General features: G+C 39.0%; 1 protein-coding gene across 2 annotated transcripts; it reads right to left on the bottom strand.

Moving 5' to 3' along the window:
* Window positions 1-363: 363 nt before the first annotated feature.
* On the bottom strand, window positions 364-14835 carry LOC115417851 (GRAM domain-containing protein 2B). 2 transcript variants are annotated; one of them, XM_030132015.1, is made up of 13 exons: window positions 14637-14835; window positions 6727-6903; window positions 5715-5778; window positions 5392-5464; window positions 5205-5308; window positions 4958-5056; window positions 4726-4797; window positions 4165-4233; window positions 3956-4052; window positions 3655-3744; window positions 3416-3515; window positions 3126-3233; window positions 364-2594 (listed from the first exon to the last, which is right to left on the bottom strand). In XM_030132015.1, exons 1-13 carry the CDS (start codon window positions 14726-14728, stop codon window positions 2576-2578), a joined length of 1164 nt encoding a protein of 387 aa, XP_029987875.1. In that variant the 5' UTR covers window positions 14729-14835; the 3' UTR covers window positions 364-2575. The 2 variants fall into 2 exon arrangements, with proteins under 2 accessions (XP_029987875.1, XP_029987876.1); XM_030132016.1 differs by lacking the exon at window positions 14637-14835 and adding an exon at window positions 7734-7909.
* Window positions 14836-16150: the final 1315 nt, after the last annotated feature.

The following is a 16150-nucleotide window of genomic DNA, read 5'->3' as shown; positions in this document are numbered from 1 at the left end:
TCTGGTCTAAATTTAATATTACAATACAAATCTGTACCGAGACTCTCCACAAGATGGCAGCCATATACCAAATATAAGAGACACAGCTGACCAGTAGAGGGGGACAGTCTACCCCATAGACCAAGATTCACAGAAAAACAATGGAACTCAGAACAAAAACTTCAGTATTTGGTTTCTGTTTTGAGTTTCTGGGTTCATTCTGATGCTTTTGTTGAGGTATTTCAATGGAATTTGGTAAACATTTCATCATGTGCTTTGCATTAACAGCAGTACTTTCACTTTCTCAACACTTTACCAGAATGACTACTACAGTCCTGTGTAGAAACAAAATTCCAGATGACAGCATTAACACAGGAAACAAAATTATTTACTTCTCAACATCCGATTTATTTTGAACAATAGCAAAGCCATCTCACAGAGACTACTTTGAATTACACAGAATGCAAATAAATATATATAGGACCATAGCAGAATTAAGGACATTAACAAATCAATACAAAATTATTTACAACACTTTGAATAGTGCAAAACCACACTTATACTGTCCTCATCATTGAGAATCTTGCATTGAGTCCTCTGGAGGACAGTGGGTGTGCGCTGCCCCCTGCTGGGGGATTGTAAGAACTGACAGTACTGTGTATAGTATGTTGACAAAAACCTTGGCTGCAGGTATGAACAGAACTCCCCTGAACCCAGATGCAGAAGAGTTAACGCCAGCTCACAAAATCTCTTTAGCATCCACACCTACAGGTTGATGTAGAGTCATTGAGATGTGGCGCTGATATGCAATGTTACCAATTTAAACAGGTCATAAGTGGGAAAAAAGGCAAGCATTCCAAAAAGCTGAATAACTGATTTGTCAATTATTAAAGCCAAGTGATCTCCATTAAAAGACACGCTCTTCCTCAAATGGACATTTGAGAACTACTAATGCCAAGATGTTCAGAGTGTGGACCCCATCAAAAGCAAAAGACTTTGAAATGACTAAAGTTTAGAACCTAAGCCACCTGAAGGTAGTGGCCACCACCCCTGAGTGAAAACTATTTAAAAAGGTCTTAGCACCGTCAGATACCACAGAACGCCAGCTTTGCCATTTCTTTTCAGTTCAAACATAATTTTTCAAATTGTGACAGACAAAGCACATTGTTTTAAAGTGCGCTCGCTCTCTCGAGCCATTCCTTTCACTCACATTTTTCTTTTTTCCTAGCACAATTTCTTCCCCACAAACATCAAGCTCCATTTAAAAACAGCACACAAAGATAAATTACATTTTTGCCATGCATAATAGTTAGTTGCATATTGAAATTTCTTTTGGGACCACTTTTTTTTGCTGCCAAAACTTAGACCGTAGAGCAAGTGTGGTTTTAAATTCTCTTCTGAAATGAGAGAATGCATATACAGTGTCAGTCAAGTGTCGATATTGTAGACACATGCATGAATGTTACAAATACATTATCGGTGCTACTTGAAATAACCTGAAGATTCTGGAAATGCCACTTGGTCCTCAAGAGGCCCAGGGTCTTAAACATGTGGTGGTTGAATTTTCCTGTCAGACATTACATGAACAGACATCTGAACATAACAGACCTCAAATCTACCTTTGAGGACCAAGGTTAATAGAAAAGTTGGACATGAAAACATACAGATACCGTGGACAACCACAGAGGTATCTTCTGTCCTACTGTACTAAATACTTGTGCATTGATGATGCATTCATCCAGTTGAGACTGGAGGGGAGGAAAAAAAAAAAAAAAAAATCACCTCTGAGCATTGATCATTAAACAGGTTTAAATCATGCCAAAGACGAGGAAATAATACTGCAATCACTGCTGATTGGAAAAAGAGAGAAATGATAGGACCATCAGGAAGAGTATCAAGCCTTCATGAGCTGATCTGAATTTGAGATTTCACTTGTCGTCATTTCAACCCATAGTTAATTAAGAAGATAAGAACCATTTAAGAGAAAGATTCTGTAGGTATGATGGACACATCGAAGGGCAAATGAGAGAGAAAAGAATTTAAAGTCATCTCTGTGCACTCATGCAAAAGACGTGCACTGTGTGCATCTTTGGCAATGCATAGCACTACATCCCTGGTGTTGAGGTGCAATAATACACACTACAGCAGGCTAATGCTGATTGGTATAGCCCTGTTCAGATTGCATGCTCAGGGAAAAGAATGTATGTAGGACAATGGATAACACAAGTTCCAGATGTGAAACAGTTCGTATAAAGTGCCTCTGAAATGGCACGTTGCTAGATCAGAGCCGTTTGGCTTTGGTTTCAATGACTGACACGCTGCAACCAGGCAGGTGTATACATTTTGGCTTGGCTCTGTGTCACAGAAATCGTGGCATGTCCTTTAGTATACTGCACTAGGAGGAAGTATAGCCCTTCAAGTTAACAAGGTGTCTCAAATTGCACAGGTTGGCCACTCTTCCTCCAGCCTACAACGCAGGCTACATGGGGATCACAGTCCGAGCACGTGAAATTTCTCCCGGTGGGTTCTGTTGGGAAGAGGCCCGAAATAATCCTCCAGTCACAAGTCAACCAATCTCTCCTTCCGTCAGCAAGGGTTATGTGTCCTGTTGATACCTATATCAAAAGGCAGGAGGAAACTAGTTCAGTATGATACAATGAAATACAGGCTTAATTCCCTCGCATTAAGTTACTTAGCAACATGACCACACCTGTTACAGGCATTCACTTGTACAGTTTCCCCGAAGTGACACAAAGCTAATTATGCAACAGGGTAAATACAGAATTCACAAGAACATGAAAGTTGTTATCAGGCTATCAGGATAAATATATTCTGAAGATCAAAACTAGGTCATTGCAAGAGTGAAATGAAAAAAATCTTGGCATCTTTAATCAAATTAAGAAACAATTAATACTATGGGCGGTCATATTAAACAAATGGCTGCAGCCTGAGCAATACTTATGTAAAGCACTATCTTAAGACTGGATACTGTTCAAAGAAATCAAATGTGTCTTTATTTACACCCTTGTTAAAGTAAGATGTAAAAATCATTAGTTATGTGAGATAAATGAGTCCTGGTAAATTGAAAATCTGTGAAGTCTGGTGGCTAATGTTCTTAAATGTGATGAAAATTAGAGATGTCTTACCCGCTTTGTAAAGTAAACTCAGGTAGTGCACCCAGAGATGTCAGCTGTTCCTCCAAGGCCACAATACGCAAACCTATGTAGCCTGAAGACAGCAGCAGCAGCACAACCCTGGAACAACAACAACAGGACGGGTCAAACCCACTGCCTTTTACTGGCTCTAGTACGAGTCCTCAGCTTTTCTGTAGCTTAAAGTTTTAGGCAGATACATGGAGAAGACCACACCTTAATACTTAGTGAACCTAACATGAGAAAGGAGACATGACAAAGGAGTAAAAGTAGGTGCTACTCACAAAATCAAGTAAATGAAGAGTAGGGTGTTCAGGGTGCTAGCCTCTCTCTGAACCAGCAGGGACCGGGCCTTTTCTGTCACGCTCCATACCCAAGATCCACCTGAGTCAGGAAAAGGAAATGTGAGCATTATGTTGGTAGGTTAACTTCTCTGAAGACCTAAATCTGGTTTAACTATGCAAGCTTTAAAAACATAAATCAGTAGATAAAAGATTTTAGGGCATGTGTATGACTGCATTACCTGATACTGACAGATCTTCTGAAGATGAGCTATCACTCTGCTGCATATGCAAGCTCCTGAAAGTGGAGCCATTTCCATTAGGCACTGTCTCTGAAGGAGAAAAAGTGAAAGTGAGCTATTAGATCATGGAGTTTACGCATCTGCTAACTCAGACTGAAAATAAATTGAGATGACTTTCAATACTTCCTCATAAGTTACAGTAGCAATGAACAAATTAACTCAAGATAATTCCTACTAATTAGAAAGGCCTGTGTGCTTGTTAGCCTATGAATCCAAATTAGAATGGCTGTTGACCTCTCACCTCTGTGTTGTCTTTGCACAGGTTGGTCTTGTAATGACTGCGATTCGGAGCCATCAAAGAGGTCTAAGCTCTCATCTAAACTGGACTGGCTGGAGTTCTGTTGAGATTAGAGAACAATGTGGTTCGGTGAAAAGAGAAGAGCCTGTCAAGTTTTTCCATTAAATATGTGATCTCTAAAAATACTGAGGCCTGTGCAGTAAGTTGCTTACCACAAGCTTGCTCTTGTCGAAGCTATTCTCAGCCGAGGAGAAGACGGGGCTACTATTTGTGCTGCCATCCTGTAACAGAAACATTTCCGTTTTAAGTATTTAGAACTACACTTCAGTAAGATACAATTTTAATGTGAAATGCATCAAATTGTCTGCGTTTTCTTCGACAGTAAAAATATGTATAGTTTAGCTTCTAGAAAAATATACAGCACAACAATACCGTCAACCTCTGTTACAATATTGCACATATTTTCAGAAAACGATATTTGGCAGATGGTACTCAGTGGCAATAATAACAGAAACAGCATATCACAAACACAACCACTGAAATATAACTGTATACATGTATCTAGATGTGTGGGATAAATAAGACATGAGGAAAAATACACTGATAATTTTTCAGTCACATTTGGGAGATGAAGCTATCCAAACTGTAACTTTTTTTTTTTTTTTTTTTTTAAATCAGTGCTGAAAATCTAGCTGGACTGTATTACAAAGAGTTACTGTTGTTCGTTTTCAGAAAGTTGTGAGATCTTTCAACACTGGACCTGAGCCACTCACCTCCAGCTGAGGACAGAGCGAACGCAGCAGCTGATAACATGCCTCTCTATTCCGCAGAGACACAAAGAGGTACTGAGTAATGAAAGAAAAGGGGAAAAAAAAACACATTAGGCATCGTCACTACTGTCAAAACTAAACGAGAAAAAAAGGCATTTGAAGTAAAACAAACACAAGGTCAATTTTATCATTGGTTTAATAAGAGGCCAGCGGGGGCTGAAGGTGAGGAACTAACCTTGTCTCCTCCTGTGGTGCGGATAGACAAGGCATTTGGTACCAGCAAAGCCGTGTTTTGCTTTTTCACGATGTGGATGGAGGAAACTGGGAGCACCACCTGCAAGAACACAGTCAGATGCAAAAGTTTAGTTTGTGTGTGGGACTAAAGCAAATAACAAAACTTGCACTACAAAAGACAAGACTAAATATTACATCTCACGACATTTTAATCGATAAAACATCTTAGATCCCAAACTGGTGTCTACCTTAGTGTCTTTGAGCAGAACTGAGGAGTAGAAACAAGCATGTCTGTCTGTGATGTAGAGCCGTCCATGGTAGGGCACTTCCTTCTGCAGGGCACAGAGGTATGCTGGGAGAGGGAAGACACTCAGTTTAATGTAATGCATGCATTTATTCCTGGATTGTTACTTTCTTCAAAGGCCAATTACCTACCATGTATCAAGTCTTCACTCTCAGGAATGTCTGGAAACAACTTGTGGAATGTCTTGTTGTGCTTTATGAAGCTCTGAGGAGAGAGGATTAAACATTTTAATACAAATATAAGGGTAGAACTTGGAAAACTAAGGTGACATCCTGGCTAAACTGCAGCTTTCAACAAATACTGGACATTCATCTACTCTGACATTAATTATTTTTTCATTCATTCACACTTAAGTATATTGGATGTCTGTCATGAGTATTGTACTTGGATCTGACAGGTCAAACAACGGGTCCTTTCAAGTCACATGTTTAGTTTACACTTAAGGTGCACTTACACTTTGTGGGCCTGAGCCTTCAGTCCTTTCAAAGCCTCTGGTCTCAACATCAAATGTCTGCGACCTGTAAAAAGACAAATAGCCCAGCTGTCAGTTTAAAGATTATTGGTGGTTTAACTGGTTTGTGGTGTAATGGGAGAAGAGTGTGAGGATAAATAATGCTACAAAGTCACTGCAGACTTCCTCCAGAACAGGGTGGTGTAATATGCATATCCCCTCTCTATCAAATTAATTAGTCAGTGAGTCAAACTGCATGACCCTTAATGAGATAAAGCATGATGAATGTCTAGAAAAAAGTATGTTCTGTAAGTGGCTGGCTTATAGCAGTGTGACAGTCTCATCAGTAGAGATAAAGAGTGAGGTTCATCTGAACAAATCCACCTTGGCCATTTTTATCACGTGAAGGGACAGTGAGTCCACAGTGGCTGTGCAGTCATGTGTGTGTCACGGCTTAACAGCAGCTGAGTCTGGTCTTATGATACGATACATATTCAGAATAGCTGTGAGCCTCTGCCGGATGAAAAAGGTGTAAGTGTATGCATGGAAAAACTGAGAAACATTATTTGTCACATATCTAATCAAAGTATAAAAAGGTCTCAGCACTTTAGAGTATAATTGTCTTTACTGAGCCAACTCCCATATTTAAAAAAAAAACGCAATACCTCAAGTGGGGACCCCAAAATCTTCTTGAAAATCCATGTTAAAATGTATTCAACAATATCACAACTGTTTACCATTTATTTCCTTTTTTAAGTAATGTTCAGACTGATGAAACAAATGTTCCTGGACTATTAAGTAATTTTAGTTTCAGTAGGTGGAGGATTATTTTTGGGATTTCCAGTTTGTCTAAAATTACTTGTGGTTTGAAAATGTAGCTACTGTTCTTCAAATAGATTTACTGGTAACTTTATATTTTAATGTTATCTAATCGGTGTCTGTGCCCATAATTTCTACCTCTAGATGGCTTCTTTATGTCTCACATTAATAACCTAACTTCCCCAGCTGTTCTTACCTGATGGCTACTTGTCTGGTGAGTGTTTTGTGCTGTTGCTGGATCTCGAGTTGTGCTGCCTCTAGACTCAGAGCTTTCCTGGTTTCCACCTTCTTGATGCTTGCATTGCTCAAGCTGCTCCTGCTTTTCTTCACTTTGGCTGGAAGCCCACCACCACTGCTCTCTACGGGGTAGTTGCTGAAAATGGGAAAAGAGTCAAGGCTTTAGCACTACAGAAAATATTGCTCAGATACAGCAGTACACAGTCCAACAGCTTGTAATTTACTAGCGTTATTAGAAGTGCAGAGAGTCACATCCAAGACCTGCACCTTAGAAAACTCATAACCTCTACTGACGGATTTAAAAATAGCACACGACACTAAAAGTTTCATTTCAGAGCAAGTTAAGAACCTGTTTACTTAAGTGATGAACAGGAAATATTTTAAAGGTTTTCAAGATGAGAACTCATTAAAACAAGAGGAAGTAAAGGAACTGAATTCTTTAAAATCTTTTTCCCTAAAGATGGCGGATGAGCAGATGAAAGCACTGTTTTTGGTTAGGACATATTAGACTGAGAATCAACAACATGTTTACAAACCCCAACCACTCCAAAGCTTTTAAAATGACAGTCTTTGTGAAGACTAGGAGCAGCAGACCAGTACAATAGGCATATCTATGTGTTAGGCAACTCTAGCTTTCCACATCAAGCTTTATTGATACACATTGCGTCAGTGCACATCTCTTGGCTGCTTTACAAGCTACATAATGAGGCTTATGATCTGACACCAGTGAGAGTCTGTAAATATGCCACACCAATAAGTTCTTAAAAATAAAGATTTACAACGGCTCTTTAAAATCTGTGGTGTGTCCTTGACCAGAAGCATATGAATGTGAGGTAAACGGGTCATGTAACAACAAATGTACAGATGTCAACAACATTAACACAACAAAGAACAATACACGAACCAACTGTAACTTTCATATAAATAGCACAAACAAAAAAGAAGAAAATGCCAAGATCATCTTACCTGGAAAATTTAAATCGCTTTGATGAACGAAAACTAATATACCTGCTCACAGTAGGCATTGCTTTCACCTTTATAAAAATTTAGAATATACTTTAAACTATCCTCTTTAGTAAAAAAAAAAGTTTTTGTTTTTCCAGTCTTCTAATCTTTCTAAAACGTGTGATCCAAAATAAGTTTTTGGGTTAGTTAAGCAACAAGTCTTTGCTACATCCTGCCAGAAAAAACTGTTGCTGTATGAATGTGCTGGTAATAAGGAAGCCACTCAATGCTGAGAATGGTGTGACACTCCGTAGTGAGTGACGTCAAACTCAACCACTCCCCCAAAGCCAAACAGGCATGAAAAGAGACCAGCGTGCACTCAATTCTCCTTGCACAGACACACTGAGTGGAATGAAACACAAGCACTGACATGTTTAAGGAAAACAACAAAGCCAATCTATTAAAATCTTGTACCAAGAGGGTATTTTATCCAAAATCAAAATCTATTTCTGAGATTTGATCTGAAAGGCAAACGAGGCAAGAAACTTTTTAAAAACAGGTTTGTGCGTGAGAAAGAGTTTCATAGTTGAGGTGCTTTGACAAACCCATCTGGTCTGATCTAGGAGTGGTGCACAGGGCACACATCTCCCTTCAGGCACAAAAGAAAAAAACATACACGACAAACTCAGAAGTCTTCCTTTAACCAAGTCACGACGCTAAGAGACTTGATAAAAGCAGCTCCCCATGAAGAAGTAGTAACCAACCATTAACTGGCAGCACAATATTAACATAACTATATCCTAGTTCAGGTTTCCACAAACCATATTTATAATTTAGTGTCATTACCATGCTTCTTTCACCCAAACAGTAACCCAGTCATATGTGAACATTTTCACTACCGAGTTGCCTGAAGAACTGGAGTAAAGGTCAGAGTGGGGGAAAAAAAAAACATAGTGGTTAACTTACCCTGTAATTAGACTGAAATGATTATCAAATGATATCCAGCTCCATTTAACCACTTATCAATTAAACCACCAGAAGACATTTGCAGGTTTCGGCAGTGAAACCGTGTGCAATACACAATCTTGAGTGTTATTGGTTATTTTTTGAATATTAGGCTAATTAATTATGGATCTAAAAAAAAAAAAAAAACCTCAACTAAATTCTAACTGCAGGAAGAAGCAGACCCATATAGCTGACCATAAAAGTCCTGTTATTGGATACATTCTGTTGAGGTTAACTGTGTTAAAGACAACAAACTGTTACAACTTCATTGACTGACTGCTGACAAGGTGATGATGCATTTTCATGTATGCTCACCTGACCCATTTCCTCGATGGGGTGAAAGTTGAAGGTTTATAGTGGCAGTACTCAAACAATATAAACGGTTTGAATTTCCCAACAACTTCCTCTTTACTACAATCTAACCGTCACCATTAACAAGGTCATGTTGAAACTACTTCATGTTCAAGTCAGGGAGCCACACACAGCACACCTGTTCAACTGGATATGTTGTTTAAAAAGTACCTAGGAGAACATGTAAATATTCCATAAACACAAAAAAAACCATGGGCGTATAGTCATATGACGATGTACATAACAAGATTCATATCATGTGCGCTTATGACATCAAAGAGCAGTGCTAATATTACTTTATTTACCCTGAAGGACAGCTGTTTTTGCACTCGTTAATATACTGTGTGCAGTTTGTCAATACAGTTTGATGATAAGCCTGCCGCCCACTTCGACTGGGTCTTCCGTTTATTGCAGAGATTACTGGAAATATTGCTATAGTCTTGTTACTGGTAGGATGACACCGTAGTGAGAAAAAATACCCACGACAAATCAATACCTTGATGCAAAAAACAATCATATTTCTAAAACGCAAACAAATTATGATGGTCAGCTGTGACTAATCAGAGATAAGTGTGTAAAGGTCAGATTATGGCCTTGACTTCTGACCCACTTCCTTGTCCACGCAATCATCCTGGGCAGCGGCCCAAATCATTGCCATGCCTAACTCTAGCAGATCTACATAAACACATCAATTCCTCTGGAGTACTGAATTAACATGGACATGCAGGACATTAGGAGCAGTTTATCTGAACTGTTTGTGTCAGATGAAAAACAGCATGAAGCAACCTCACATGATGACAGTTATGTTGTGTGAAATGGAAATTACACGGAAACACTAGAGTTCAATGGTTTTCTTTATCTGGATTAATTCTAGTAGTATCTAAGGGGAGTGGCCTAACCTATCTGTCGCAGTGTCATTGTTCTGAACTCAGATCCATGTCCTTTTTTTAGTATGTTTCCACTGACTGGCGTGGAATTGATTGCAAAAACAACAAATTGAAAAGGACTGACTTCAGGCTAAAAACAAAATTCACAGACTTACAACACTGGTATGACTTCAACAACTGACAGTCCTACGCAGCCAAACAATGAGCCTAAATCCAAATAACTCAGCCATGCCTTATCCAAGACAGTTTGAAGACTACTGGCTTAAATGAGTAACTATATATGCTTACTCAACTTACCTTCCGGACTCCCCAGAGAAATGAGTACCAGCCAGAGCTCCCTGATGGTTTAAAGTAACTTTCCCTCTCTCCATGATCAACCAGTTTTCCTAAACGTCTTCAACAATGTCCAACACCCTGAAGCCCCTGCTTGTTGAAAGATCTGGGAGACTACGTCTGGTGATTATCTTGTGCACTTAGACCCTGAGCACTGTCGGCCAAATGCAATGGGTATAAAGGTCTGTTTTACAGCAACAGCTAAACATGAAGAACGCGACAGAGCCAGAACACACAGCAGTACAGGATGGAAAAAAGGGGAGAGTGAAAGAAGCAACTGGGGTTTCAATGCTAAAATGCCCTCCCAGGCTTTGTCTTAAACTGTTGCTGTGGAAACTAAGTGAATAGTTTCAACAGCAGAACCGGGGGAGGGATGGGGGAGCATTGCTGGGCTATTCTCAGTTCAGTAGGAGGCTTTACCACAACTTTCAATAGCCCATTCTCAATAACAAAAACGAGATGGGTTTTAAAGCTGACAGTATAATATACATGACAATAGATGGCTCATACTCTTTGTGGAGGATGTACACAGGTCTGTCAACCACAAGAACAGTTGTGCAAGTGACTATACACCGGCAAATTTTATTCGAGTAGTTGAGTTTAATGCAACAGTTGCCAAAAAAAAAAACAAACAAAAAAACTACACTGCAAATCAACTACTGTGAGAACTGAGTGATAACTTCATTGATTTTTTTAAAGGAAAATATATATTTTCTTCTCAAATGGGATAACATGAACAACTGTCTGCCAAAGTTTTGACTTACGAAAAGGGAATGAAAGATCTTTCAATTTTGAACTGTTGGTTGATGAAAAACCACTCTGAAAAATGCTGCTAAAATGACAGCCAACCTCTACTAAGTTTAACAAATCCAAGTTTTTTGTATTGTAAAAACAAATAGTTGAGTGAGCACAATCCTCTGGAAAGAAGCTTCAACTGAGGCAATCTATTTTTTGTACTATGGGACATTCCAGACAGCTGATGAGCTCCTCAGGGTATAGAGTTTGGATGCTTTGATTCGCTGTCTTGAGATAAAACAGTTGATCCCAGGAGTCCTAGTGCAGACGTCAGCAATACATAAGCTGGTCTGCTAGCACCCTTACACAAAACTGTCTCTGAATGGGTTGCTTAGGTCCAAGCTATCCAGTAAACCAACATTATAGCAACCAAGTATTACAAGGATTCATATCAAAGAAATCTCTGAGAGCAGTCAATTACTTGAGTGACTGAGTAGTGTGACAGCACCATTTTCTGGAGAGTTATGGGTAACTTATGTGAACCATTCCCCATCATGGAATCTGTTTATTTCAAAGCAAAAATTAATTATTCCATGTCCATGCTCAGCACTCATTAAAATATGTTCTGTTGTTTGGTCTAGCAATTCTAAAGCTTTATATAAGATGAGAAACAAAAACTCCAAATAAAAACCAAAAGAGAAGAAGTCGTTAGAGTCAATTCTGTGTTGTTAAGAACAAGTGCATGTATGTTTGAGTGGGAAGTCATGTGGCTTGTGCACACAGCTTTTCCCTCCACTTCCTCTGCTCTAACTGGCCACTGAGACAGAGAGGCTCTTTCTTCGAGGCATCTCAAGAATACTTTCAGTGAGCTGGCATGTGAGCAGCAGCGGCCAGTAGCAAGTGGAAAATCTCACCTGACTCCAAAAATGAAGTAAAAGTAGGCCACTCCATTACAAAGAGTGAAGTGGATTTAACCTAACAGAAACATCTGCTGATACCAGCTCCTCAGAATGTTGTCTTGAAGACCAAAAACTCTTTTACTGCTCCCACTTCATTTTAAAAAAAAAATCTGAATCTGCAAAATTCAGACAGACACGAAAATTAACTATAATGTAGTTAGGCAAAAATGTTTGTCAAACACAAATGCAGCCTAAAGACATTCATGGTCTTGCATACCACATAGCAGGTGTTTATTCATGTATCCTGGAGGGTGGAATGTTTACAAAAAGATTACCACTAGTAGTTTCAACATTTCACATAAATCCATTGAAAAACTGAGTATACTAAGAACAGTCAATTTCAAGTTAAGCTTTGCTGTCTTTCTAAACGTATCCTCAGAAACTGCATAAAAAAAAAATAAAAAAATCCACTGCACTTCTGTTGTTTAAGAAGCCAGCTTCTGAGGAGATGTATTCTTTCACACAGTAGTGACAAAACAATATCCAATTTTTCCAAAGAACTGGGTTTTATTTTCAAATAATAATACTATTAAAAGAACAAACACATTCTGTAACCAAACACCATGCTGTTAAAAGCAGAGTATACAACAAGATCTAGTGGAGTTTGTGATTACATCAAGACTTTTTTGTATGACTTGAAAATGGTACAGGTGGAATTCCCCAGACTACTGTGAGTACAAAAAGGTGAGTTACAAGAATTGACCATTTTTCTTGGCACTGTGAAAAGGCCAAAACAGTGGTCATTAACACTAGGTTGACAGAGGCAACACAAGAGCTGAACCTTGACCAGCTGGTTAGTGTGTAACCCTTCATTTAGCAATAAACAGTCCAGCAAATGTGGTTTTCATCCTCTAACTAAGGCTTTCCTTCCACGCCTTCAGACCATCTCATAATTTGGACCTACATGGTATATTCACTAGCCACAGCAGGCAGGGAAGCTCTTTCCTGAGAGCATCTTTCTGGCGCAGACGCCAGCAAGGCTGCCCCACCCAGCCTATTCCAGGATTCTCAAACCCACTAAGCTTTGCAGTTATACCAGGTTCTTCCCTATTCAGACAAGGAAATTGATCTTTTCTCCGTGTACAATGCAAAGCTGACTGCAAATCACTTGATGTTGCATTCTATATTTCAACTATTTCCCTGAATGGCAGATTTTCTGGTATTTTCACTTTCTTTAAGGACATTTACTTATACACAGAACACAGAAAATGTTACAGATACAGATATAACTATGTTTGAATGCAAATGACATTTATATGAAGACAGCCTTAGCACACACACAAGCCAAAAGTCTTCCATACATACTTGTGTGTAGTGGAAACAGATTATCACCCCACATACCATATTACATACACCACTGCTGTCCTGACAGTCAGCCAGGAGGCTCCAGCAAATGGCTATCTATGGGGAGGAAAGTGAAAGGCAAAGCTCAAAGGACGAAGAGTACGAACAGTGAGATAGAGGGGGCATTTATATAACACCATCTACCACCTGTGGTTGACTCATGGGAGCTAAAAATAGGCTTTTCTGGGAAAACATAGACTTGCTCTTCTCATGTTTGACAAGTGTGTATGTTTCCCTGTGGGGTATAGAGTAACAAAATATGAACAACCTATGCCAGCATGTTCAAGAGTAAATAAAAGAATTAAGTTATGAATACATCACTGCCTGGCTGAACCTCACCATCTATCCACCAGAAGTACTTAAAAACAACAACAATACAATCATAGCTACTTATTAGACTCTGAGGCTGCTAAATAAAGCTGTGATTAATACAGTTTCCACGCCTTCTTAAATAGATTAACCAGGTACTAAACACAAACAACACACATAACACTTCATCGTGCCAATGTGGGTCAAGCTTTGTGCTCTTGGAGTGAGGCTCAGTGGGGACAAGCACAAAGATCACAACATGTCTGAACATTACAGTACAAACTGTTCAGTGAAATGACTGAACTAACTGTCATCCCCAGAACATATATTTTCATGTCCAACAGCAAGCAGCTTGTTGATAATAATGAATTACAATTTGATAATTTCATTTGTACAACTTTTCACAAAGTTTTTCAATCTATATCTATGGAGTGAATTCCCCCTACTGCGGTAATCAGTATCAGGTGCTTAAATCACTTAGATCACTAAACTGATGACTAGCTAACGACGTAATGCTTAGCAAACACACTGTATCCTTCTGACGCCGTGTCCGCTAATGCTGGCGCTGCTAATGAACAGGGCTAACGCAAGAATACTCTAAAAATAAAACAGTCACAATCATTGAATACATTTTCCAAACTAGACCACATGTGACACTTAAGTTATTTTGTGGTGTCAGTGAATGTAATAAATCGTGACATTATATTTACGGCTATTTCAATTAGCCGAATGCCGACACATCTTTACGCTAGGTTAGCATGCTAGCTTTGTCTACCCAATAGAAGACGCTACGTGTGATGCATTTTGATAAACGTACATTTTACGATTACAACAACAGCTGCCTGGTCTGAATTAGATAGGACGTTAACGAGACATTAAACGACATGAGAATTTTACAGGAGATTTTTGTTAAGAAATGAGATGCTAATCGATAGCATCCACCCTGTTGATGATGCTCACCGGCAGATAACGGTTCAACTAGCCACATCCATTCCACTCACCTCTCTTTCATGAAGTGCTTGATTCGGACAATGGCCTTTTCGTCTATCTTCCTGAGGAAGGTTTTCAATCTTTCTCTCTTGTTTTCAAGCATTCTTCCCTCGGCCAGTGGTGGTCGTTTCGTCTCGCAACGACGCTCCACGCCAAACTCCGCCGTCCTTGTTTAGTCTGTGCTTCTTTCTTCTCACTTCATCTACGGCTGATTAAGATAATGAGCTTAAATCGGACCAAGTCAGCCGACCAATCAGCGTCAGGAGCAGGTTGGGAAAAACGGTCAGATCAGATCAGTCCGCCAATCAGAAAGAAGTAGTTGGCTTGGCACGACCGCCCATTACCTTATATAGCAATCGGGACGTCCCCTTTATTCTATACATGTAAAGGCTGGGGCCTGTGTTATTATTGTAGCAATGGTCTTTTTCATTAATAATTTACATATAGCACTTTAACCTTTAACACGTGTAAACTGCACGAGGAACACACAACATGGTTTAACAACAGGCTTCAAATTGTACATGACATTGCAACGCATCTGAGAAAATATATGTACTAGTTAGTACACCAGGGTGGGGCTGTGGTGTTTAACATACTGCTGCATATCAGAGAAAAAGGCAGATTTGAAATATACATGAGGGTAAACTGTATAATAAAATAGTGTAACTGTATAATTGTATTAAAAGACACACATGTAGCTTAATGGGGTTTTTTGTTTTGTTTTGTTTTGTTTTATAAATAGCATTACATGTAGGTATTTAAACTACAATATGTAATTATTGATGAAAAGGTTCTGTGTATGTGTCAAGTGAGTTTGTTTGGGTGAATTTTATAGACTGACAACTCACTTTGGTGGCCTTGAAAATATTACAGCACACTTTCCTCCCTCTGTTTAGAGAGTGAGGCAACAACTGCTGCAGCAAATGGCAAAGTCATACACCTACTATACAAACTAGACCAAGGCTGAAAGGTCAAAGTTTAAGACACACAGAAGGACTTGAATGTGACTTGTTTGTTAGGTTATCCTCTGTATTGCTATTGAAAATGTATTATGGACCAAAAGGGTGGAGGCCTATTGAGTAGCCTGTAAAAGCTGTGTTTGAGCTCATAGCAAATATTCTGAAGTATAGCCTTTTAGAGTTTTCCGTAAGTAAATTTGCTCCTTGAACTCCCAGTAAAATATAAAATCACTGAACAAAGAGACTTTATTTTACTGCTGACATTAAGCATTTGTGATGTAATGTTTTATTTTACTAAAATAATGATATTTTAGGAGAAATTCCCTCATTAACAAATGCAGCCATTATTGTTGTTTTTTTTTTATTCTTTGTGTCACTGATGCGTCACACGCTGACAAACCAGTGAATTACCATTTAAGCACATTTCCGGCTGATTTCACCACGGCTTTCTGCACAATTTCTTGACTGTACTGATGGAGACCTTGAACACATTTAAAGGGGAAAGCCACATATTGCGAGGTAGCTGTAGTGAAATACACCCAAATTCAAGCTTAAAAAGCCTCCCC

This window comes from Sphaeramia orbicularis, chromosome 4, assembly GCF_902148855.1.
Source record: "Sphaeramia orbicularis chromosome 4, fSphaOr1.1, whole genome shotgun sequence".
NCBI classification, from domain to species: domain Eukaryota; kingdom Metazoa; phylum Chordata; class Actinopteri; order Kurtiformes; family Apogonidae; genus Sphaeramia; species Sphaeramia orbicularis.
The sequence above is the reverse complement of the archived record's forward strand: the minus strand, read 5'-3'. Positions and strand labels throughout refer to the sequence as shown.

Coding starts and splice junctions, on each gene's coding strand:
- LOC115417851 (XM_030132015.1), bottom strand. CDS start 14,728: ATGCTTGAAAACAAGAGAGAAAGATTGAAAACCTTCCTCAGGAAGATA. Junction 5,465..5,714: donor AAGGCTCAGGCCCACAAAGT/GTAAGTGCACCT, acceptor CTCTCTCCTCAG/AGCTTCATAAAGCACAACAA. Junction 4,798..4,957: donor GCACCACAGGAGGAGACAAG/GTTAGTTCCTCA, acceptor TTCATTACTCAG/TACCTCTTTGTGTCTCTGCG.